General features: G+C 43.3%; 1 protein-coding gene across 1 annotated transcript in view; it reads right to left on the reverse strand.

The window, feature by feature from the left end:
- Positions 1-242: 242 nt before the first annotated feature.
- The window catches only part of TCF4 (transcription factor 4), a 376,786-nt gene continuing 352,099 nt past the window's right edge, over positions 243-24,929 (reverse strand). Inside the window, exons 16-20 of the mRNA XM_052660570.1 lie at positions 7,037-7,172; positions 5,273-5,435; positions 1,546-1,775; positions 757-897; positions 243-561 (exon numbers count right to left, since the gene is read on the reverse strand). Coding sequence (XP_052516530.1) covers positions 761-897; positions 1,546-1,775; positions 5,273-5,435; positions 7,037-7,172 — 666 coding nt within the window. The 3' untranslated portion in view covers positions 243-561; positions 757-760. The remainder of the gene's footprint in view (positions 562-756; positions 898-1,545; positions 1,776-5,272; positions 5,436-7,036; positions 7,173-24,929) is intronic.

The following is a 24,929-nucleotide window of genomic DNA, read 5'->3' on the forward strand; positions in this document are numbered from 1 at the left end:
CTTCGCTGTCATCAGGATATTTGCTGGTTTTGTTACGAGGGCAGCCGGGCTTCCCTTATTCGATATCCGGTCATTATAAACACTAGCTGACTTGAATACCAACAAAAACGGTCATGTCGTTTTCTTCAGAAGTACACTTTTTCATTATTGCAAGTTAACAATTTTTTTTTAAATTAAATATTTTTTTTCAGACTTACAAATTAATTATATACTTTTTTTTTTTTTCCAAAAGAAGTTTAGGCACAAATGCATTGTTCCACAGTGTGGAAAGATTGCCATTCAGTCTCTGGGCTGCGTCTCAGCCTGCACACACTGCACATTCTGAATGATATGTTAAAGAGAGTCAACCCCTAAGTTGCACGTTTTTTTTCTTTTTTTTTGTTTTTCGGTTTTTTGATCATGGGAATGCTGAAACCTCCTGCGTCTGCGATTCATAACTACTCAGACTTGTCTTATATTACAAAAAAAGGGGTTAAGGAGAAGTGTTTATGTGGGTTTAAGATAATACAGCTGTTAAGGAAGTGGTCTCTCGTATTAATGAAGCAATGTGGCAACTTGGACCTGAGAGAGAAGAGAGAAAGATGAATTAGTATGTTTGTAACAGAGAAGGGAAGCTTTCATTTTTAAATTCCGCCCCCGCCCCCCCCAAGGTAGGGAAAATCGGTGTGCGCTTCTGGGTCAGATACGACTCTCAGGGCTGACGCCTGGGCGCGAGACACAGGGGGGCGCCTTCGGAAACGGCTGGAACACACTTGCCCTTTCACATCTGTCCCATGTGGTTGGACGCGTCTCCCATGCCGGGGTGCGGGCCCGCCAAGGACAGCGGGGGCGGCTCCGAGGAGACCTTCTCTTCTTCCCTTCTCTTCAGACACGCGGCTTTCGGGTTCAGGTTCCTTTCTGTGGGAGAGGAGAGCATGGGGGGCTGAGGTCTCACCCAGGGCTTCTGGTGTGGGGCAGCCACGCTACGCTTCTGCGGGTCTGCTCCGCCCTTCTCTCAGGTGCTGCCTTCCAGAACAAGAGGGCCGAGCGGGAAAATGCGCACTGCTGCGATTCCCTGGCTCAACCTCCCGCATCTGCCTGGGGCAACTCTGTGGGCGCTTACGGTCTCAGAAAGTCGGTAAAGCAAGTACTTGCTCTTCAGTCGCCAGGTCACGTTCCCCTCTTTTCCGACCCCGGGGACCGCAGCCCGCCCGGCTCCTCCGTCCACGGGATGCTCCTCACAAGCGCATGTCCCCCTGCAGGGGCTCCTCCCGACCCAGGGATCGAACCCACGTCTCCTGGCCTGGCAGGCGGAGTCTTTACCCCTGGGCCACCTGGAAGCCCCGAGCGAAGATGCTGAGCTGGGGTTGCTGAGAGGACCTAGGGTAACGTCCGTCCCAGCTGCAAGGAAACGCCTGGGGCTTCATTACAGGGGGAAGGGGGGCTGCCCTGTAGGCTGCCGTGTGGCTGAAACACGGGAACGGCCCCAGGATGCTAGGGGTGCCTCGGCCGCGACCCTCGGGCTCCACCCTGACCTCCGCAAGGAACCCGGCCGCCCGCCCTGACCTCGGACTTGCTGCTCCAGGCTGAGGATGACGGCCACGGCCTGGTGGAGGATCAGGAGCTTGGTCTGCGGCTTGTCGCTCTTGAGGTGCAGCTGCACCATGCGGCCCAGCTCCTTGAACGCCTCGTTGATGTCGCGCACGCGCAGGCGCTCGCGGGCGTTGTTCGCCATCCGCCGCTCCTTCTCCCGCTCCGCCTTCTGCTCGGGCGTCAGGTCCTCGTCGTCGTTATTGCTGCGGACACAGGGGAAGACGCGGCATTTTCTAATGGGGGGGCGGAAAGGGACGGTTTCTGAATGCCCTCCGACTTCTTCCCGAGCTGTCGGGGAGCTTTCCCGTCTCAAGCCCTTGTCCCTGGTGGAGTCTTCTCTCTGCCAGGGCTCGGCATTGCTTCAGGTGGTTATGACAGTCCCTGCGTGAGACATTCTGAGTCTCACAGATGTAAAACCCAAGCCCAACAGGAGAGGTTCAGACTGGGGCCCCAAGTGCACCGTATGGATAGAAGGGAGCCAAAAAGGGAAAACACGGCTCTGGTCCATAAAGCCATGTGCGGCAAAGCAGTGCACGGCCAACTCCGGCTCAAGCTACACTTCAGGACCGCAATCCAGAAAGTGCTGGAGACCCAAACTGTTTTTTCTTTTTCAAACTTTCATAATGTGACATGTGAACCTGAGGAAAACAAGGGACTGAAAAACGATGTGGATACTTCAAAATTAACACAATGCAGCTCTAACAGGATTAAGAAGGTCATCCATTCAAGACAATGAATGAGTGAACACGAGGGCCTGCTGTCTGCTAACCAGCTTGGAGGGCTTGGTCAGGCCACTTACTGTATCCGAGTCTCACTTTCTCCATGTATTAAATATAGCAAGGTTAGAAAAACATCATCTCCATAACCTTTAACATTATGGATGTTTAGGGTCACGAGACAGGTTGGGGAAACCTGAGTTTCAGGCAAACCCAACCCAACTCAACTCAAACTTACTGGTTATCAATGACCACGACCTCATTGTGAGACAAAAATGAAGCCGGAAAGCTGATCTCTGATTGTTGAGAACAGAAATGATTCACTCAAAGGCATGGTTGGAGCCAGCAGTCTGGAAAGACAAGGTGACTTCTACTTCTGGGTGAGATCCTGATAAATTATAAACTTTTGAATGGGAGGCAGATAGGATGATGATGAGCTACTTGGAGAGCCTGTCATATCAGGAGGATTTCATGGCATCAAGGTTTCTGTTTCTGGGGAATCACTTAAAAAAGAGGGGCATGGGAGATGCCTTAGAAAGAACAGAGCAAGGAACTCCAAGTGGGACAGTCTGAATTAACATGAACAAGAACCTTTTTTGAGCATGAGAGACATTAAAAATGAAGTATACTTCACTCAAAAACTCCATTATAAGGAGCAAAATGGCAGTGACCATCTGTAAGGATGTCAACCTAGAGATCTGAGCACTGACCCCAAGGACCAACAAGGTGAGCCTCGACCTTAATATTCCATGAATCTGAAAGGCTGAATCTGAATGAACATATGAATCACAACCTTTCAGAGCTGGAGGAACATGTGGGAAGCCATCTACTCACTTCAATGTACACTTAAGGAGTACTGGCTTAAAATCTATGCATTCAGGACCTCCCTGGGGGTCCGGTGGTCTAGACTCTGCGCTTGCACTGCCTAGGGCCATGGGTTCAATCCCTGGTCAGGAAACTAAGATCCCACATGCTGCTTAGATGGGTCAAAACATTATTTTTAAAAAAAAGTTAAAAAGAATTTAAAACATGAATGGCTCCAAGTCTTCCACTGTGAAGGATCTCTGTGTAACTTCCACATTGCAGTGAGGATGCATCATGACACAGAAGACCCAGTCAGGCAGAAATGGAGTGGATCCCTGGGCTGCAGCACACGCTGCCCACAAAGATGATGCATGCAAGTAAGCCAAGAGCACTTGCAAGGGAGGCAGACACCAAAGAAAGATGCTTTAAGACTTGGCTCGCCTTCCTGTAGGTTAAACTCCCTTCCAGATGGGACTGTCTGCCTTGGATGTGTGCTGATGAATGCACAGCTGAACTGAGCCCATCAGAAAGCTCTCTTTCTCCGCCATCTGATTCTCTTCCTCACTTCCTCTGCCGGCCCATCTCTCTCCCATCCATGACCTTGGCCAACGCCAAGGAATTCAAGGTGACTGTGAATTCACGCCCACAGCCCACCACAAAAGTAAGATGTAACAAGCAAAATGAGAACAGAGTCGAGTTTCTGCTGGTCCTGTCTAGAAGGTAAAAATTTGGGTAATGTTTTTACATAGCAAACATATGCCACACTTTTTCCAAAGTGGGGCTGAACATGGGAAATTGTTTTCCAAGTGTATTCAGGCCAGTAATGAATGAGAATGGGTTATCCACTTACAAGTTGTTTATGCAAACAAAACTGCCTAGATTTGGAAAGCCTTGCCAGACAACAGTTTTGGAGTCCTAAGTGAACGTCAAGAGAGTGACCTTTGAAACAAGAAGGTTCTTAACAGCAAGTTTAAATGCTGCATTGAGACTTCAAAGAATGAACTAAAAACGCATGTGTTATGGCCACTAGTTAAGTTACCAAGACTTGACTGAATTAACAGAGAAATTGCTAAGGATGTCAAAGGCCCTCCTGGGAACGTCTTATCATTCCAAGGCAAGAGTTAGGAAATGGCCAAGGGCCAGGAAACCACAGCAATGGTGGAAAGGTGTAAGCTCGAAGGTTCCAGAGTTTTCAAAACTGTGGTAGAACTTAGTAACAAATATAACGACAAAGGCAATATGAAAAGATGGCATGTCCTTAATCCCTAAAGGACCCTAGGCATAACCTTGAGAACGACGGCCTCTAGAAGGGAGGAATCAGGACTTCTCTAGCGGTCCAGCGGCTAAGACTCTGTGCTCCCAACGCAGGGGCCTGAATCTGATCCCTGGTCAGGGAACTAGATCCCACAGGCCCACACTAAGACCCAGGGCAGCCAAACAAATGTTGTTTATAAAGGGAGGCACTGTCATAGTACAGCTCATTAAATTTCCAAATAAAAATTATCCAAGAGCACCAAGGCAAAGAACGTGGGTGTCACGATGTTCCAAAAAGTCCATCTGCTTATCAGATTACAGTTCAAGGAGACAGATTCTAATTTAAAGATATTGGGGAGCTGAGAAAACTGATCAGAAGCTATTTTCCTGCAATTGAATTTTCTGTAGAAAGGAGTAGCCAAGAAAAAAAATAGCAACATAGGTACTACTCTTATACATATATATATCTCTCTCTCAACACATGTAGACTCAGGCTGGGAAATCGGTACTTTCTCACTTTGAAGGTAAGGAAAAAGTTACAACTGCACATATATCAATTGAGCTTTCAACAGCAATAGGATCTCTTTTTAGAAGTATTTTCGGAAGAACATTTCTGACCAAATTTGTAGAATAAGCAGTCTTACAAATCGACTGCTTGCATTTGAATTGGTGATAAATTGTTTTTGCCGTTTTGTGTCATTATCAGCATTGGGTCCAAATTCATAAATGCAAAGGCAGTTTCGGCTTTCCTAGAGTACAGGTATCTCAAATGATACGTTCGTGCCTCTAGAGCAAGCCTTTCCTTTTTAATTTTTAGCTGCAGATTTACCTTCCAGGAAAAAACTGAATAGTTTCTTCCTGTTCTGTTCACTTCATCAAAGTCCAATAAAGGAATTAAATGAAGCGACAGTATTATATACTGTTACCTAGATCTTGACCTAGTAATGGATTTGATATCCTTCTTGTCGTCATCTAATTTCTTGTCCTCGGAAGATTTCGTGTCTTGCAGGTTTTCGTCACCCTCGTCGTCGGATTTGATCTCAGAGCTGCCGGAGGAGACACTCTGGCCCTGCAAGCCTGGTGGCATGCCTGCAGACAAAAAAAAAAGAGAGAGCAGGTGACACACCCACCAAAGCCTCGAGGCACAGACACACATGCCCCAGGCTGCAGGGCCGCTGGCTATTCATTTCAGACCGCCCAACTGTGTGATCCATCACTTTCCTCATCATCTTTAGTTAAGTTTCAAAAATGCACCTGCAGAAACAAGTTATCCCTGCATTGGCGCTGAGGTTAAATTCTATTTTGCAATCTTTTGGAGTAGATGGTAATTTCACTGTCTACAAAACATCAACTTAATTGCAATGAAAATCATAATCATGAAAATCACACACCTCAATGTTCTGATTAAGAACCCAAGTAAATATCAGCTATTATATTGAGTTTCTTCCATATGCAATGGTTTAATAGAAAAATGTCCTTAAAATATAATTCCCAGGGAGTACGCTAAATACGTACAGTCGAGACTTCAATACGTACCCTAATGATATTCTGAAATTAGGCTTCTCTTATCCTCGAGGAGTAATCAGTGTTTAAAAATGGTACATATGGAAAGCAGCTCAATGAAGACATTTCTAGCTCTTCCACTGCTCAACTTTCCAAGATCACAATATATCTTAAAACGTGGCCCAAATGCAATCTTTTATTTCTAAGGTAGAAGCGTGTCTATTCAGTATTTCCTTCCATCTGTAATCTATGGGGTCCAGAATCTTGTCCCTCAAAATCTGATCAGGGGACCAGGAGTATGCTTATCCCCTGGAAGCCCATTAGAAATGCAGAACCCCAGACTAACTGAATCAGAATCAGCATTTTAACAACATCCTCAGGTCATGCTTGTACACAATAAGAAGGGCTGACCTAAGACAAAGAAAACCCAAAGACTCTTCAAAAGAAAGGGCCATCAAAGTCTGACTATTCGGATAAAAATGGGCAGGCATGCCCACATATAGTTAACAATCAGATTCTTACAATGCTTAATACTTGGACAAATGCTTACACATATCCGTTCTTGCGGCACTGTTAGCACATTTTATTCTCAATGTGAGGGCAATGGGGTATTACGTAAGCATCTCTTGGTCATCGGGCCAGCCATTTGCAGAGGGACCTGGAACCCAGGTCTTGCTCCTGTGGCCCTGCCACCTGGGGTCTTGGAAAGCCGAAAGGAGTCAGGGGTACGGTGCAATCAGGACAGAGCCAGATGACTCATCCGACTGAGTCCCATTTTTGAAATGTACCTACATTTCCTTCCATCTGAAGCAACAAAAACCCATTTCCTTCCTTCCTCTTCATTTGGAAACATCACTGTCAGGCTACAACTAACCACATTAAAGGATCTGGATGAGCGCAATGTGGAAATAGCTAAAATCACATTTCCTCTCATCAGTATCTGGTCTCATCCCCTGCTGCAAACAGGAGCAGGGTTTCAGAAGATGCTGGAGGAAAACAGTTACCGAAGAAACACAATTAGCCGTCGACGTTCGAAAGCCTTTCCCATTTCCTTACCATCTTGTTACCGAAACGGCTTCGTGGTCACGGGCCAGTGCTTCCTGAGGGATGAATGCCAAGGAAGCACCGAGGCACACGGGGTCTACTGTTTCAGGGAAATGAGACGTGCCCCTCCAAGGTGGACCTACCTCTGTAAGGGTCCTGGGGTGGGTTCAGATCAGGGGAAGTTGCCGACTGGACAGGTAGCTGCGGCACCGGCACCTGGTTCGGAACGAGAGAGTGGCTGCCTCGCAGGGCCACGCCGTCTTCACGATGGGCCCCGACCTGAAAGAGCCAGAGGGACGGTGGAGGTAAGTGGGCATCAGAGGTGCGACTGCAGGGCCCCAAGAAAGGAAGACCAGCCTTTGAAAACAAGACTCCCCAGTGCATTTCACTAGAGGGCGCTGAAGGATCATACATGCAGCTACAGTCCTCAGCGGAAGGAAAAAAAAAACACTTAACGCTCAGTAAGATGCTGTGCTGTACATCCAGTGACAAATATGGCAGAGGAGCTCAGGCAGGTAAAACGTCAAATTGTCTCCCAGGGTGCTGCGGTGGAGCGTACTGATTCGCACCCATCTGCCTTCTATCATGTCCGCCAACAGATCTGACAATTATCTTAATGCCCATATGCTTAATTGTGGGCTTCTCAATTCCCCCATTGCTATCGGAAATCCTACAGGAATTTCAATTTGGCATTCGACTTTCATTTCAGGGGATAAGATTCTCAGGCCTGCCATGTTTTTCTTTTTTTTTTTTTTCCATAATGCCAGCTAAGCCTCTGACAGCGGAAGCTATAGCAGTATGGGACGTAGCCCCTGCTCGGTACAAACATAATAAAATGTCACCTGGCTTTCCAAAACTGGCAGCCCATTCCAAATTAATGTTTACTGTATTTCATCAGCTGCTGAGTTCCAAATCCAAAGGGGGACCGTTTCTGCCAATGCCACCATACCGGAAAATGTACCAATAAAGGTTTTATTAAACACACCAGTAATGCCATCATTGCCATGCAAAGATGTTTGGACATTTTTCCATTTTTTTTTTTAAAAACTATTCTGATCCTAGATAGACACCATATTGGAAACACTCTCGATGACTCCAAGAATAAAATTACAGAGTACAGCATGATGACTGGGTCTGGAAAAAAAATACTGCTGAGTTTTTTATTAATTACTACTACCTACTCTGGGGTCCAGAGATGTTGAACTTATGGCACTGAGACAGTAATAGCTGACTTTTACAGTGAACGCCTTCAAGGAAGACCATTGAGCATTTGGAAATCAAGAGGACCGTGAGTCAAGCTTCACTGGCATTCCACGTAATTATCTGTTAGTGTATTGTTTGGTGGGTCTAACACTAAAAGTATCTCTCCATGAATTTACACTGCTATGAATCAAAGAGTGTATGTTTTTTCCCAATCTGAAATCGAAAGCCACAAAGCAAAATCTTCACTCTTTTGCTACCCAGTGTTTTAAAAGAGTATTTTCGCCAAGCGCAACAACAATAAGAATCTGAACTGCAACAATAAAATGCACAGAACCAGATGAAGCATGTGCTATCTGAAGACAGCCTAGTATGAACTGTCACCTTTACAGACTCCAAAACAACGCAGAAGATGATGATACAGAGGGAAGGGGGAGGACCATATAAATCATACTAACTGCTGAGATTCAAAACACAGCAAGAATAAAACTATTATACAGAGAATGGATAAATGACAAGGTCCTACTGCACAGCACAGGGAAATACATTCAATGTCCTGTGATAAACCATAATGGAAAAGAATATGAAAAAGAATGTATATACATATGTATCCACTGGACAGCAGAAATTAACACAGCGCTGTAAGCCAACACCACGTTTTTATAATTTTTTAAATTTCAAAATAATTTTTTTTTTAAGTTAAAACAAAATACAGCAAGAAGAGCACAGGATTTAAGGACTCGGGCACACCGGGAAGTTTAGATGAATGCTGCAGCTGAGGGATCTGGGGGAGCTTCATGCTGTCTGTCCTCTGGGTGCCTGTGTCCCTCCTCAGAGCAGTCTGGAAGGTGGCTCGTTCCTATTGATATGTGGGTGCTTCAGGTATATTAAGAACCTGATAATCTTCCAAAACAGCTACTCCATCTCCAGCACAAGTTGGCCTCCTTGGACACTGCAGCCACAGGTCCTGGATTTAACTTCCAGAGCTCCGCGGCATAAGTGTCAGCCCTTTTCACATACTGAGCACTACCGCCACGCCTCTCCTGCCTTGCACCTGTAACAGAAGCCTGACCTCTCGCAGGCAGACCATGCCCACCCAGCTCCCTGCAGCCGTTTCTCACTGTGTATGTTTTCATTTCCCTTTCATACCAAAGAATGATAGCTTTTTTCCACTTTTATATTTGTGCAATTAGAAGACTGATTCAATCAACGACTATCCTTTCATTCTAAGATGTCAACTTGAAAGCATGAATTTTACAGGCCCTGATCAAATGGTAGCTCTTTAGCGAAGACCGTTATTAAGTATAACCTAAATAATTATCCAACTGCTGATTCATAGTTACTGGCCTTCCCAGTGGATTACATTTCTTTCCACAAAGGATGAGTCTAAGTTGGAATCACTGAAGGTAACCACCAATCTGAGCGTGGCAGAGATTCCCATACCCTCCTTCTATTTTAGAATCATTCTGTTAAAACCCTCAAGCCTTCTTTGTGGGCAACTGAGATGCGATTCAAGGTTAAGACATTGCTTTTCAATTAAAACATATTCAGTTATTAATCCAGAAATTTCTTTTTTTTCCCTTCTAGATCGTGTTTAGTTTTTAAAAGAACCTACACCCAATGACCCTTCTATTCTCTCTGCCTCAACTATTATGATAGACAGCATAACTAAGTGAAAATTAACACAATATGAGAGTTAAAAATATGTAGATTCTAACTGTAACTGGTTTCTTTACTTGTTATAAATCTTGGGTAAGTTACTCAAACCCAAAATGGAGAAAATAACATTGGAAGTGACAGTGAATAAATCTCAGGTTTATTGCAAGGAGCAGTAGTATGCAAGACAGTTGGTACACAAAGGTGCACAATAATTACCGACACTGTTAGGTGTTTCAGCTGAAAATACTTGCTTACTACATATAAGTAAGAGTCTACACAGTTTAAGAAACCTGAGAAGTCAGGCTACTTTCACTTATGATCCTCTTTGCACTCTATGTTGTTCATGTCCATTTGGTTTTAAATCTTTCTCCTGCAGAATGACAGCGAAATCTTAAATGATCCATAAATATGTTTGAGAAGGTGGCTGTTCTGACTAGATGTTGGCTTTTACCCACGCTTATTACCTAACTTTAATTTTCTAAAGATCACCTGAGAGCCCCTGAAATAATACATTCTTTTCCATAAAGGAAGTTGAAAACATTCTCTGTGCTATCAGAAGGCCTCTCTTGTAGTATATTTCGGGAACAAATGGATCAATAACGGTAGGTCTAGATCCATGGATCCATCTGATCAGCCTGACTCTCCAGGATCCATTCCATTGCCCGTGTCTGTGGAATAATATTCCAATTTGAAGAATTAGCTTTGCTCTGCTTGCTTCCTTGGCCACAGACAGCATTTCCTAACCCTATTTACTTCTCCCTCAGAAACATTATTTCTGGTCACATAAGAGAAGGAAAAAAACCACAGTGAATGGCCAGCACAAACCCATCAATAGAATAACTCAGAAATAGATGGTGCGACCAATACTGCCATCTGTATATGTGAGAGTCAGGATTTGCCCACTTACAAATACATAATGTGACTAGAAAAAAAGCAGATTCCTTTAACCTACAAATCAATTCTAAGGATGGCACCCAGAAAATCCATATTTCATTAAAGTCCTATTTTGAGAACCTTTTCATCTAGATAAGCAATGAAGTTAAAAGGCAGCCAATGAAAACAGCTTTATCAATACTGATTGTAAATTTTTTTGCAGTCTTTAACAATAGAGTCTTCTTATAGTCACATACCATATGGTTTTAGACATATCTATGTTAAAAATAGAAGACAGAACTAAAATATAAACATTATTCAATAATTGCTAATTGATCAGAGAGTATATTTATTAATTCAGCAAATCTAGCTGATGTGGTCATTCTGGAAGGTGCTGGGGATGCATGGTGAGTAACTTAGATGTGGGACCTGGCCCATGTGGGGCTTACAGCGATCCTTGGTAGAATTTTCATGGAGTGATCAATTTACTGAGGTGATTTTTAACAGCAAGGACCAGAAATTCATTCCGCCTTGCTCAGGTAAAAGGAGATTTAACAGGAAGATTTCTTTTTTAAATTTTATTTATTAGAGGATAACTGTTTTATAATGCTGTGGTGGTCTCTGCCATACATCGACGTGAATCGGTCATCATTATATACATACCCTCTCCTCCTGAGCCTCCCCTGCCGCCTTCATCCCTCTATGTCACCCACAGCACCCGGCTGGGCTCCCTGTGTTACACCCCCGCTGGTTACCTACTTCACATGGCAGTGTATACACACGAAAGCTACTTTCTCACGTTGCCCTGCCCCCCTTCCCCTGCAGCGTCCACGAGGCTGTTCTGTATGTCTGTGTCTCCATTTCTCACCTTTGTTAAATAGGTTTGCCAACACTATTTTTCTAGATTCCATATACGTATTTGTTAATATAGCATATCTGGTTTTCACTTTCTGACTTATTTCACTCTGTATAGCAAGTTCTAGGTTTAAACTCTTCATTAGAATGGACTCAAATTTGTTCCTTAGGAATAAAACTACCATATGACCCAGCAATCCCACTACTGGGCACATACCCTGAGAAAAATCCTACTTCTAAAAGACACATGCAGCCCTGTTCCTGGAGCACTACTTACAACAGCCAGGACGTGGGTGCAGCCGAGATGTCCATCGACAGACGCAGGGACATGGATGAAGAAGTTGTGGTACACGACGGAATATTACTCAGCCATAACAGGAAGATTTGGTGACTAAAGCTCAGGGCCTGGGGAACTCCTGTGACCTACGGCCATCCCTTGTCCCCCAGGGGCCATCCCAGCCTCTCCCACCCCTGTTGGTACCTCTCTCTCTGGCTTCTGCCCACTCTGGACCACACCCTGGACTCTTCTTTCACGGGGCTCCCAGTACATCCTTCCAGGTTCTGAACCTGCCCCTAACTCCCTCTTTGTTTTAATATTTCTGAGTTCAGAATGCTGAGATCATCTGAGGGCCTGGCTCATCATTCTGAAGAAGTGGACCATCCCATGAACAGGCCAGCCTGGAACCAGATGTCCCCCTCCCCCAATTTGGTAGGGCATACCCAAAGGTCCAGCGGTAAGGAATCTGCCTGCCAATGCAGGAGACATGGGTTCAATCCCCGGGTTGGGAAGATCCCCTGGAGAAGGAAACGGCAACCCACTCCATTATTCTTGCCTGGAGAATCTCATGGAAAGAAGACTGGTGGGCTACAGTCTTATTATAAGGTTGCAAAGAGTCAGACACAACTGATTCGAGTTAGCACACAAATATATATACACACTCACACATGCATGCACAGAGAGGAGGGGAGCAGAGTTTAGGGACAAACTACTTCCTGGAGTTTTCATTTTAAAACTCTCTCTCTGTGTCTGTGTGTGTGTGTATGTAGATGCAGATATGAAAATCACTTTCGTTTTATCATTGAGGGGAAAACCATCATAGTCCACCAACTCAAGCTGAGGCCAAGATGTCTAACTGAATTACAAAATTTAATAGCTGCCACAACTCCTCCAACATAAACAGATTTTAAAGATATGCAACTTCAAATGAGGTGGCTGTTGGCAACGCTGTTTTTATGCGGGGATGCACGGAGAGTGCCCTGGTAAATATCCTTCTCCTGATCCTCGCGCTCACAACAGACATCACAAACAAAAAAGGCATTCAGTGTTTCTGCTCTCTTTGTTTCCAGGGAGTATTATGAAAGTAATTATTCTGTTGTATTTAAGAGGCCTATTGCATGGATGGGAAAATGTATTAAATTTCATTTGGCAGTTATTCAATCCTTGTTAATGTTATCTCCAGCGATAACTGCTTCAAAACAGGCTTTCAGACCTCAGTTCCTTCTCCCCTACCATAATCCTTCTAAAAGAGTATAGGGTGGGAACTTTAGGAAATTTGTCATCAGTTTTTAGATCCAGAGATAATGACACAAAACCAGAAATGCTGTTAGAAACATTTTGGTATCTCAAAATCAAAGTCTGTAATTAATGGCATCGTGTTCAAAAATTTCCTTTTGACAGAGGTGTTTTTTAGAAAGAAGGAAAATAACAACAAGAGAATGGGCCCAGAAAAAAAGTCCTGGTAACTTTTACTTTTCTCTCTTTTAACTTTCTCTTGTTTTGCCATAATCATTAAAAAAAAAAAATGTTGATGGGCTTTTTACTGTAATTAGACACCCATTGACAGAGAAAACAGTTTTGGTGTCTGAACTGTAATCTCCTCATGAAATATCAATTATACATGACAGTCAGAGAGTGCTCGATTTCAGTTTCAATTATCTTGCCAGATCTGTGTCATAACAGAGGAAAGCAAACATTTTCTCAAATGTGCAAAAAATATCATTCAGTCCAAAAGGGGCATCTTTTACAGAGGTGGGAAGTGGTCTTGCAAACTTCAATAGCTCACAGATGGGAACTCGGAAGTTCATGAAACAGCAGTGGTAGATATTGAGAAACAGTATCAGAGGCACTGAATTCTGTAGAAAACGAGAGTAGGCTCTGCAAACCAACTCTTTCATGTGAGAAAGCGGTGGCATCTGGGAGACCCTTCAACCACGAATATAATTTCCACATTCCTCAGTTTTAAAAAATTAACAGACCATTTTTTAAAATTCATGTGATTACACACTGAAAGGACTTTTCACTCAAGTCAGATCTGGATTCAATTCTTTAGTTTGGATCTCGATTCTTAAAATGTTCACTGGGAGAAAACCTAATTTTCTTAAAAAAAATTTCCCCTCCCCAGAAATCTCACAGCTTCAACTATGCTTTATCTGAAAACGGAAGGTATTTCTTAACTGGGCAATTCTTGGAAATGAATTTAACGCTTATTCCCCAGATGATAAAATAACATTCGAAAGGATTTAAGCTTGTCTAAACGACCCTGACCTTGGCAGTGTTAACCTGTCACGGGGTCAGCCGGGCTGAAACTCTCATGATGTCCACCAAAATGGTTAAAAATAAATGATTCTCTGATCGAGTTTGAGAAATGCAAATGGCAGTTGTGTGATTTCAGTTCATCTTTTTTTTTTCCCCCCTTAACTCAAGTTTCATCTATTAAAACTGTTTCATTTCTCTCCTCTGTATCCCCACCCTCTGCCCCCAATACTTTACATCACTTTCCTACACCGGAAACTAGAACTGGATGAAGCCCATCGGGCGGGGGGCCTTGGGGGCTGGTTAGCAGAGTCCACTCCGGCCCTTCCTGGCCCCAGGATGGGGGGAACTAATCCAAGCCTAGTGAACTAAGCCCACGCAGCACAGAGATTATGGTGCAAATTTGCAGTTACTCGTAAGCAGCTTCTTTTGCTAGAGTGAAGGAAAAGACAACTGGACACTGGATACGTGTCGGAATTTCCGGTCCCTGCAGAATAAACACACCTGTGTCTGGCTGCCTGGCACACAAAGTGCTCTGCAGCTGGCCCAAGAAGCCTGTTACTAGGGATTTATCCTTAACTAACAGGCTTTCATTTAAAACATTTTAAAAAATTAATGTTTATTGGAATTTAGTTGACTTACAAAGCTGTGTTAGTTTCTGTTATATAGCAAAGTGAATCAGTTACACGTATACATTTACCCACTCTTATGCAGAGTCACAGATGTAGAAAACAAACATGGTTACCAAGGGGAAAAGGGGATAAACTGGCAGACTGGGACTGACATATACACACTACTATATCTACAGAAGGTAATAATCTACTGTACAGCCCAGGGAACCCTACTCAATACTCTGTAATGACCTCTACAGGGGAAGAATCAGGCCTTTATGTTTAAAATGCTTTTCTTTGTTATGCAAGTAACACCTGCTGATTGTAACATTTTTGGAAAAGCAGTGGAAGTGTAAAGAAGCTTGTGTAACAAAACATTTCTTCCCCATCCCTTCTGAAATACTCAGCGTGTAAATGCTGTATCCTCTGCCCTTGGGCCCTTGCACATCAAGATTCTTGCATGGCTTTTCACTGTCCTATGGTTTAAGTCTAAGATAGCTTATCAATACCTTATGCTTCACCTGGACACCAAAGGAGCACGCTGGTACCCTCCTGTTCAAATTTCTTCATCTCCATCTTCAGTTACCTGCTTGTGACCTCCCGTTTGGTGCCTTCACTCCCACATCCCCAAGGCCTAAGCTGAGCCTTCCATCTTCTGTCCCCCGGGACACAAGGGCTAGTTCCCTCCCCAGGACCCACTTTCATTTGTCCTACAGACCCCCTTACTCTCATTCCTCCTAGTCTGCCTGGGTCTCTAGGACTCTCAACATCTTGTTGGATCTGGAGAGGGCTCTCCCCTAACTGTTAATGATGGACATCACTTGAGGCCATTGTCTAGTAGGGCAGGGCATACGCTCCAAGGATGTTGTTTGGCTGCTATTCACAAAGCCTATACCTCTTCTGAAATGTAAGCACCCCAAAGGCAAGCACTGGGTCCTTGTATAGGACTGTAATATCACAAGGTGCAATTATGTACTTCCTAAACTGTCAGGGATGACACCAGTGGCATATATCCTGTGAGACACTCTGAAATCTAAAAGCTTTTGGTATTGCTGACTATAGGTTAGCCATTTTCTATTAAAAAAATTTTTTTTCATTTAATTCAAAAGGCCTTAGGAATGGCTATTATGTATATGTAAGCCACTGCAGGAAAAAATAATAAAAGATAGATGTGTGTATTACTTCGTGGCCTCTCATATCTTAACAGCAGATTAATATAAAAAATACTATATAAGGCAAAATAAGATGAATGTCATAAAGGAGTATCAGGTCATGTAGGGTTTTAAAGGATGAATGAGATCATATCAGATGGAGAAACCAGAGACAACTTCAAGAAAACGGTATTGTAGACAGGGTTTGAAAAATGGGTAGAATTTTGATACAGATTAACATCTCAACTTTAAATGAAAGTTCCTGTTTTTACAACAGTAAGTGCCTATATATATGTATACACATATATATATATATATATATATATATATATATATATATATATATATATATATAGTAGCTAAGGACTGCACATCAACCTGTTTCCATATTGTCAGACGACATATTTTGGGAAAAAAGCAGACTTTGGTAAAGCCCTTTATAAACCTCAATGGCTCTGTTACCAAGTGAACAACATAGGGCATTCTGGATACAAATGGTACCTCACTGTATGTGTCTATTACTGGCCCAAATGATTCACTCTTATTTAACTGCAATGAAGTCTTTCATCTCCCAGCTATACAATAATAGTTTCCATATGACCAGTGGCTCTGCTATAAATAAGATCAAAAGCAAAAGAAAGGATTTAATAAAAGAAAATGACATTAAGAGTAGCATTAAATCAGGGGGGAAAATACCAATATCCAGCTCTTCTTTTTTTTTTTTTTTAGAATAAAGCTCTACAGAGTACTAAGCAACTTCCCCCAATATGCCATGAAAAGGTATTTACAAGCAGTAAGCATGTGCAGAATCCATCTGCGTAGGACTCAGAGTGGCCAAGATTAATTTGGGGGGTGAGAGGGGGGCAGTGGGGCAGGGGGCGGGAGAACACTCCTGCACAGAGGCAGGCTGAGACCAGGTACCAGCCTCAAGAGCCAGCTGCACAGGGCAGAGTTCAAGGGAACGTGTCAGGGGCAGATTTCCACTGGTTTCTCCGGCCTCTTCTCTTATTTTATGGAGATGGGCTTTTTGGTAATCCTGAGTTTCTCAGAGAGTCATAACATTGCTCAACCCTAGTACTTCAGTTCTGAGAAAGGAAGTTTTTTTTGGCAACGCACAGTGATTTGATATGAAGAGCCAACTTCCCAAACAAATTTTCTTCTAGTTCTTTAAAAAAAGAAAAAAAAATTACAATGTTAATCTCTATCCCCGACTGGATAAACAGCTGCTAATAACCGCCAGATCCCAGGGGAAGAGGCCGTTTCCTTTCATCTTCAGGCTGGTGGATATCTGACGTGCACTGGACTTCAGTGGTTCCACATGCTCTGCACTTGGCCTGTTTCAAAACCGCCCCCTCCTGGTCCTGCCAATTCGGGTTCCTTTTCTGCCTTTTCCTGAGATTCGCCTCTGTGAACTCGGAGGACAGACCAAGTTCTGGGGCTGTTTATTTGAAACGATGGTTCTTTTTACTGTGGGTGTATTTAAAGAGGAAATTCAAGGGCTTATAACACCTAACGGAAGTTAAAGCCTTGGACCTTTGTATTTGAAGCCTTGGGAGGGAAACAGCCATTTCAGAGGGAGCTAATTATTCACTCGAGGGCTGGCTATGTTCAAAGATGCTCAATTTCCAATAGCGTCGCTAACGCTATTACTTTATCAGTTTGTGTCCTAAATAAAGGAACCAACTTCAACACTTTTTCCTCTAATAGGAAATACCCTGCAGAAGATTATAGGGCCAACTGGGCCCCAGAGTCCTTCTCACTTGTCCCTGAGCACCTGCTTTTACTGGTGACCTCAGTTCTACACCTCAAGATTCAGACATTTCTCAAAACAGCTTTTTAAACAAAAACCAGCTGTTCCCCATCTAGACTAGAGGGGGAAAATTTTTGGGCGGCTTATAGAAACATTACCCAGAGACGACCGTTCTCCAATAACTTTCACACACTTGCAGCTCCAAACCAGACCCGTCCCTGCGCAGAAGCTGGGGAGCAGGCAAATGTGAAATTAAAATGTGGAAATTCAACACCGTGGTTTTTGACAATACATCCAATTAAGTGCTTGAAAATGAATGTGGCTATTGTATCAGGACAATGCAAAAGATCTCATTTAACTAATACTGGACAGAGCTTTTGGTTAAACTCCACTTTATAGTTCTGAGTTGATTTATGGATCCAGAGGAAGCTATCATTATGCGAAACTGTGAAAGTCAACCAATTAGGTGGAATCCTGGCATTTCAGAAATTCGATGTTACAGCTTCTCCTCCCCCGCCCCCCCCCAGCTTTTCACTCCTAAAGCTGCTTTGCCGAAACCCTCTTCTTATTTCAAATCCACTTTACACTTCTGTTTTCTAAGCAATGAAGATACTTTTGATTTTGGGAAAAAAAAGATCTACAACCCCAATAAAAGTTAAAATAACACAACAGCCACAGGTTTTGGAAAAAAGAATAAAATGGCCAAGGCCTAGGCTTGGCTTTTTTTTTTTTTTAAGGCTTGGCTTTTAAACGGTGCCAAGTTGCTCCGGCATTTTCTGTTTTGGTATGAATGACATAACTGAATTACTTCATGAGCTGCTACTTTAATTCCTAAGGGTGGAAAATTCCATGAGTTAATTTAATTTGGATGTAAAAAATATACATGAAAATTCACTCTTCCTGTGGACTCCCCTGTGAAAGATGCGAGCCAGTTGCTGAGCTGCTGTGCTCTGAGGGGGGCTCCAACCCACAGCAGCCTGCCTGGCGCACTGCACCGTCGCGCCCTTTTCTTACTTCCATTTGGGCGCAGAGGACCCCTGATGTGCCGCGTATTTTTTTGGATCCTGTGGATTCTGTGGGGCTGTAATGCCCCGTCGAGCCTGACTCTGTTGAAACTCAATGCTGACTCTACTATGTGCTCAGTGACACCTTCTCCAGGAAGCGTTCCCTGGCCATCCTGAAGGCTGGTCAAGGTCTGCCCTTCTTCCAAATCACTTCTCAGGTGACTTAACGCATTATCGACCAGGGGATTTCTGCGGAAACTCACACACATGGGCAGCAATTTATGTAAGCAAATACAGAAACGTCTCTGGTCAATAACGTTCGGGTAACAAAAGATGGATTAATACATCTCTGGTTACTTAATCATTCCACCCTCCACGGCAGTTGGTTAGGCACACACTTGAGCCCCCAAGGTCTGTGGGCTCAGAAACTCTCTCTCACACATGTATATACCCCCCAAGGACCTGAAGCAGAGACAGTGCAGAATGAGTGGAGAAACATCTGTGTATTTTCTAATCTATACAATACAGATTCTTCTCAGAAAATCTGCTTTCCTGAGAAAACGAGGGTAATGTTACTTTTTAAAAATGCACAGGTTGTATCTTCTAAATTATGGACAGTTTAGCACTGGCTAACAAATTATGAGGATAACTGCCGCCGGAAGCATCTACCTGCTTTTTCCTCTATTATTCAAGAGGTAAGCAAAGTCAAAATGTGTCGAGGTCATAGAGCCTGCTTTAAATGTGTTTTTGTATTGTAAAAGCAGAGGAGACAACTGTTGGGTTTTATGGATTTAAAGTTCATGAAGTGAGGGTGCTAAACTCTGGAGGAAACTTGAGGAACTAGGCTGGATTTGCCCTGGAAGCAAGGAGGGAAAGACTTTCGGGGCTTGATGCAGACTGACAATCCCATTTTTAGGTCATAGGGCCTGAATTTGAGTAAAATGGGTATTAGAGGAAGAAAAAGAGGATATACCTAATTTGGACCCAGTGCTGTGAGATCTGGGCACACAAGTTGCTGGACCACCTGTCTTAGGGGTTGTTAATGGAGAGTCAGTGGTCTCCAGCCAGTAAATAGCTGGATTTGAAACCTCTTGACTTGTGCTTAAACGAATGCAGAAGTATCACATGCTGAACTCCAGGATTCTAAAACTGTTGTAACCAGTCCAAGGGCAAGAGATCTTGTCTAGATAAGTCAGAGAGAGAAAGACAAATGCTGTATATCCTCAGGAATATGCAGAATCTAAAAAATGAACTAAAAGAAATGAGAGAATGGTGGTTGCTGAGGACGGGTGGCGATGACGGAATGTTGGTTGAAGGGGACAAACTTCCAGTTGTAAGATGAACACATTCTGGAGAATTTAATGTACTGTGTGCCTGCTCAGTGGCTTCAGCTGTGTCTGACCCTCTGTGATCCCATGGATTGTGGCCCATCAGGCTCCTCTGCCTATGGGATTCTCCAGGCAAGGATACTGGAGTGGGTTGCCATTTTCATCTCCAGGTAATATACAGCATGCAGGCAGTAACTAACAATACTGCATTTTATATTTGAAGTTGCTGACTGACAGCGGCTCTTAAAAGTTATCACCACCACCACCACTAAAAAAAAAAAAAAATCTGAATTATGCTAGGGAATGCAGGTGGCAGGTGTTAACTAACTTTATTGTGGTAACCATTTTGTAATATATACATGGATCAAAGCGTTGTGTTGTACACCTTAAACTTACCTATGTTAGATGTTAATAATAGCTCAATAAAGCTGACACCAATTTTTAAAAAATACATATAAAGAGAATTTCTTCAAGCTATTTTTCCTCTCTGCCTCCCCCCGCCCCGCAACCAAATTTTCTTAAAGAACAATATGGATACAGATAAAACCTTACAGTTAAGGTTGCTAATCTGCTTTCAGAAATTTTTGATAATTGTGGAGATTGGGAGAGATGGTGGAATGCTACAGATAGGCAAATATCCACATTAAAGAAAAAAAAAATTCAACATAGAAGCTATAGATGGATGATGGAGAAGACTAAGATCTTGGGTGAAATCCTATAACATGTAATTTAAAAGATGATTCCTAAGTGCTCTGACATGGAACAACAGACTGGTTCCCAATAGGAAAAGGAGGACGTCAAGGCTGTATATTGTCACCCTGCTTATTTAACTTAGATGCAGAGTACATCATGAGAAATATTGGGCTGGAAGAAGCACAAGCTGGAATCAAGACTGCTGGGAGAAATATCAATAACCTCAGCTATGTAAATGACACCACCCTTATGGCAGAAAGTGAAGAGGAACTCAAAAGCCTCTTGATGAAAGTGAAAGAGGAGAGTGAAAAAGTTGGCTTAAAGCTCAACATTCAGAAAATGAAGATCATGGCATCTGGTCCCATCACTTCCTGGGAAATAGATGGTGAAAGAGTGGAAACAGTGTCAGACTTTATTTTTTTTTTGCCTCCAAAATCACTGCAGATGGTTATTGCAGCCATGAAATTAAAAGATGCTTACTCCTTGGAAGGAAAGTTATGACCAACCTAGACAGCATATTCAAAAGCAGAGACATTACTTTGCCAACAAAGGTCTGTCTAGTCAAGGCTATGGTTTTTCCAGTGCTAACGTATGGATGTGAGAGTTGGACTGTGAAGAAAGCTGAGTGCCAAAGAACTGATGCTTTTGAATTGTGGTGTTGGAGAAGACTCTTGAGAGTCCCTTGGACCTCAAGGAGATCCAACCAGTCCATTCTAAAGGAGATCAGTCCTGGGTGTTCTTTGTAAAGAATGATGCTAAAGCTGAAACTCCAGTACTTTGGCTACCTCATGCGAAGAGTTGACTCATTGGAAAAGACTCTGATGCTGGGAGGGATTGAGGGCAGGAGGAGAAGGGGATGACAGAGGATGAGATGGCTGGATGGCATTACCGACTCGATGGACGTAAGTTTGAGTGAACTCCAGGAGTTGGTGATGGACAGGGAGGCCTGGCGTGCTGCAATTCATGGGGTCGCAAAGAGTTGGACACGACTGAGTGACTGAACTGAACTGACTGAAGTGCTCTGAAAGAGAGGCAATGAGCTCTCCAACTCATTCCTGTTCCAGAAGAACAAGTCTTTCTGTATAAACCTCATTCATGGGAATGAGGACCTAAAGGAGATGTTGGTACAGACTAAAGGCTGCTGTATGAAATTTAAAGGCATTACGTGGAGTTCTGTACTGGTATAACAACAAGCGTACAAAGCCAGTTGACAGACATGTGGCTGGCTGATGGATCTCTGCTGATCACAAGTGCAGTATCTGGCAGCAGGATGATGATGTCATCAAATACTGCCAATAGGATACTGCTGAGTGGCCTTTACTGAAGATATGTGTTGAATGGATTTGGAGATAGATCCATCCAAGTCCACATAGTCAAAGCTATAGTTTTCCCAGTGGTCATGTATGGATGTGAAAGGTAGACCATAAAGAAGGCTGAGTGCCAAAGACCTGATGTTTTCGAACTGTGGTACTGGAGAAGGCTCTTGAGAGTCCCTTGGACAGCAAGGAGATCCAACCAGCCCATCCTAAAGGAAATCAACCCTGAATATTCATTGAAAGGACTGATGTTAAAGCTGAAGCTCTCATACTTTGGCCACCTGATGCAAAGAACTGACTGACTGGAAAAGACCTGGATGCTGGGAAAGATTGAAGGTGAGAAGGGAAGGGGACGACAGAGGACGGGATGGTTGGATGGCATCACTGACTCGATGGACCTGAGCTTGAGCAAGCTCTGGGAGATGGTGAAGGACAAGGAAGCCTGGTGTGCTGCAATCCATGGGGTTGCAAAGAGTTGGGATATGACTGAGTGAATGAACAAGAACCACCACCCAAGTCTGCTGATGACTCCTCGGGCACCATGTTCAAATTTTGAGATTCTACACACTAAAACGTCCCAGGGGTGAGGGGAGCTTTCTTTTTAAACTGGGAAGAATGTGGTGGAAAGTGACAGAGTCAGAACTTTTCTTTAGGATAAATATTTGAAGATACGGATGTCTAGCCTTAAGGAAAAAAAAGATCAGACTATATTTAAACAGTTGAAATGTACTCAAGTATTTGTTGAGCTGATTTACAGATCACTCCAATGGGCAGAAAAATAAAACCTTCACATTCAGGGATATTAATTTGGGCTGGACATAAGGAAGAATTTTCTACAGTTTGATGGAAATGGGCTCTGTGGTCATTTAGAGCTACTCAGCCTTGGAGGAAGGAGGCTGATGGAGAATTGTTCACTGCTTGGCAGGGAATTTATAGAGGGACATTTATAGATGGAGATGACTTCTTAAGGTCCCTGAGACTTTGTGGTAATAATTGCTTAGAAATGAAGTATGTGCTCAAATATACACAGAAACTTATGGAATGAAAATCCTTGAAAACCCAAGAGGAACAAGGTTGAAGATGCCTAAACCTCTAGGGATCACAGATTTGTTGAAGAGGTCCATGTTGAAACGGAGTTTTCTGACCACTGCTACTTCCATTACGATGTACCAGTGCACGCTGCCCATGGAATCACATCAGTGTCCGATGAGCTCTCCTGTTGCCAAAGCTGAGTGGCAGAACTAGACAGCAACATGGTGCAAAGAGCCAAGGGGCAGCTGAAGAGGTTTCCTGGATTTCGTTAGTTAACAGAACATATGTATTATTAACACCAGCCACAGTTTTGAAATTGCTACAGCACTGGGTTGGAGAGGAAGCTGGCTGCAGTGGTGTAATCTTTAGTACAGAGAGTGCTGGTCCCGCTGCTGGCTTGCCTGGTTTCTAATCCTAGCTCGGCCATTAACCAGACAGTATCCATACCTGAGTCACTTCCCCTTTTGGGGCCTCAGTCTTCCGCAGTAAAATAAAAGTAACGGGCTAAGTGACTTCCGCGGTGCTTTCAGCACCTAAAATCCAATGGTCTTGATTCTTAAGAACTGTGAAAGCAGAATTTAAACTGCTTGTCCTCTCAAGTCCTGAGTGGTAAAAGCTCTCATACGTGTTTGGTGTCAGTGAAATTAAAAGGTGCTTCTTCACCTAATGACTGTTCTTCTGATAAATCTTCGTAATCCAAAGTCACACTAAAAACATCACTGAAAAGCGGGAACACAGGCTAAGACAGGCTCGTAGCCGTCGTTTCTGAAGTGTGTGCCGCACAGTCACCCAGGAGTCTAACAAGAGGCCTCAGGTGATGCGGTGGAGAACAGTGTGGGTGGCAAGTTTCACAGGGCGCCCCCAGCCCTCGGTCATCTTGGGCGACGAGGTCCTCAGGAGATGACTGCTCCTACCAAGCGACAACCTGATCCCTCCAGCCTGTGGTTAAGAGCTGAGTCCCCGCTCTCCTATGAGTCTTAGGACATTGCTGCAGCAGCCTGTTTTTAAATATATATCATATCCTATGAGACTGGGAACCCCCTGATGGCAGAAACCACGTCTTAGCATAGAGCCTGGAACTTGGTAGGCTCTAAGTCATTTACCAATGACTTGGTAAACGTTTCTGAAATGAATAGATGGGCCTTAAGCAAAAAGGGTCTGGGAACCACACTAACATGATGTATTAATAGTATAGGAGCTTTTCAGCTGAGTGATCCCACCACTGCTGACTCTACTGATGGAGGGATCAGGAGGGGAACAGAACCATATAAAGATATTTTTGATGTGGGTTTCAATCTTGCTCATTAACAGAGGAGATGAGGTCATCTGAAAGACCTGTTTTCAGGGCTCATTTGTGGATCTGAATAATGCACGAGTAACAGAGAGACATATCTGGAAAATGGCCATTTCAATAACTTATCACAAATCCAGTGATTTAGACTTTTGATTTAGATCAAATCTGATGATCAGAATTGATCTCTGAGGCATAGAAGGGACTGATGTCTCGATAAGAGTTTCTAACCAGGATAGTGATGAACCCAGCTGTTTCTTTATTCTCCCAGGTTCTGAAATTTCTGTTTTGATTCCCTTAGAAAACTGGGAGGTTAGTTAAGAAAAATAACTTCATAATTTAAACTGTACTACTCTGACCACCCTGGTAAGGAGAGCTCATACCTTTGACCACTTAGCAAGATGCCTTGATTTAAGAATAAGCACTTAAATGGGAAGGAAATCCAAAAAGAGGGGATATATGTGTATGCACAGCTGATTCACCTTGCTGCACAGTAGAAACTAGACTGTAATACAAAGCAATTAGACTCCAATAAACATTAATTTAAAAAAACCCTTTACAGAGGATAAACAAAAAAAGTATTTGGACAATTTAACCTAGCATGCTCCCACACTTTACAGGTGGGTAGAGAGCTGCTCTGGGGACCTGGCCATAAGATATCTAGAAACTTCTTTCTTGCTGACCAACACTTAAGATTTGAAAACTGTGAATTCTAACCACATAAAATTAGTTCTTAAAAG

The sequence above is a fragment of the Budorcas taxicolor genome, chromosome 22 (genome assembly GCF_023091745.1).
Source record: "Budorcas taxicolor isolate Tak-1 chromosome 22, Takin1.1, whole genome shotgun sequence".
NCBI lineage: Eukaryota > Metazoa > Chordata > Mammalia > Artiodactyla > Bovidae > Budorcas > Budorcas taxicolor.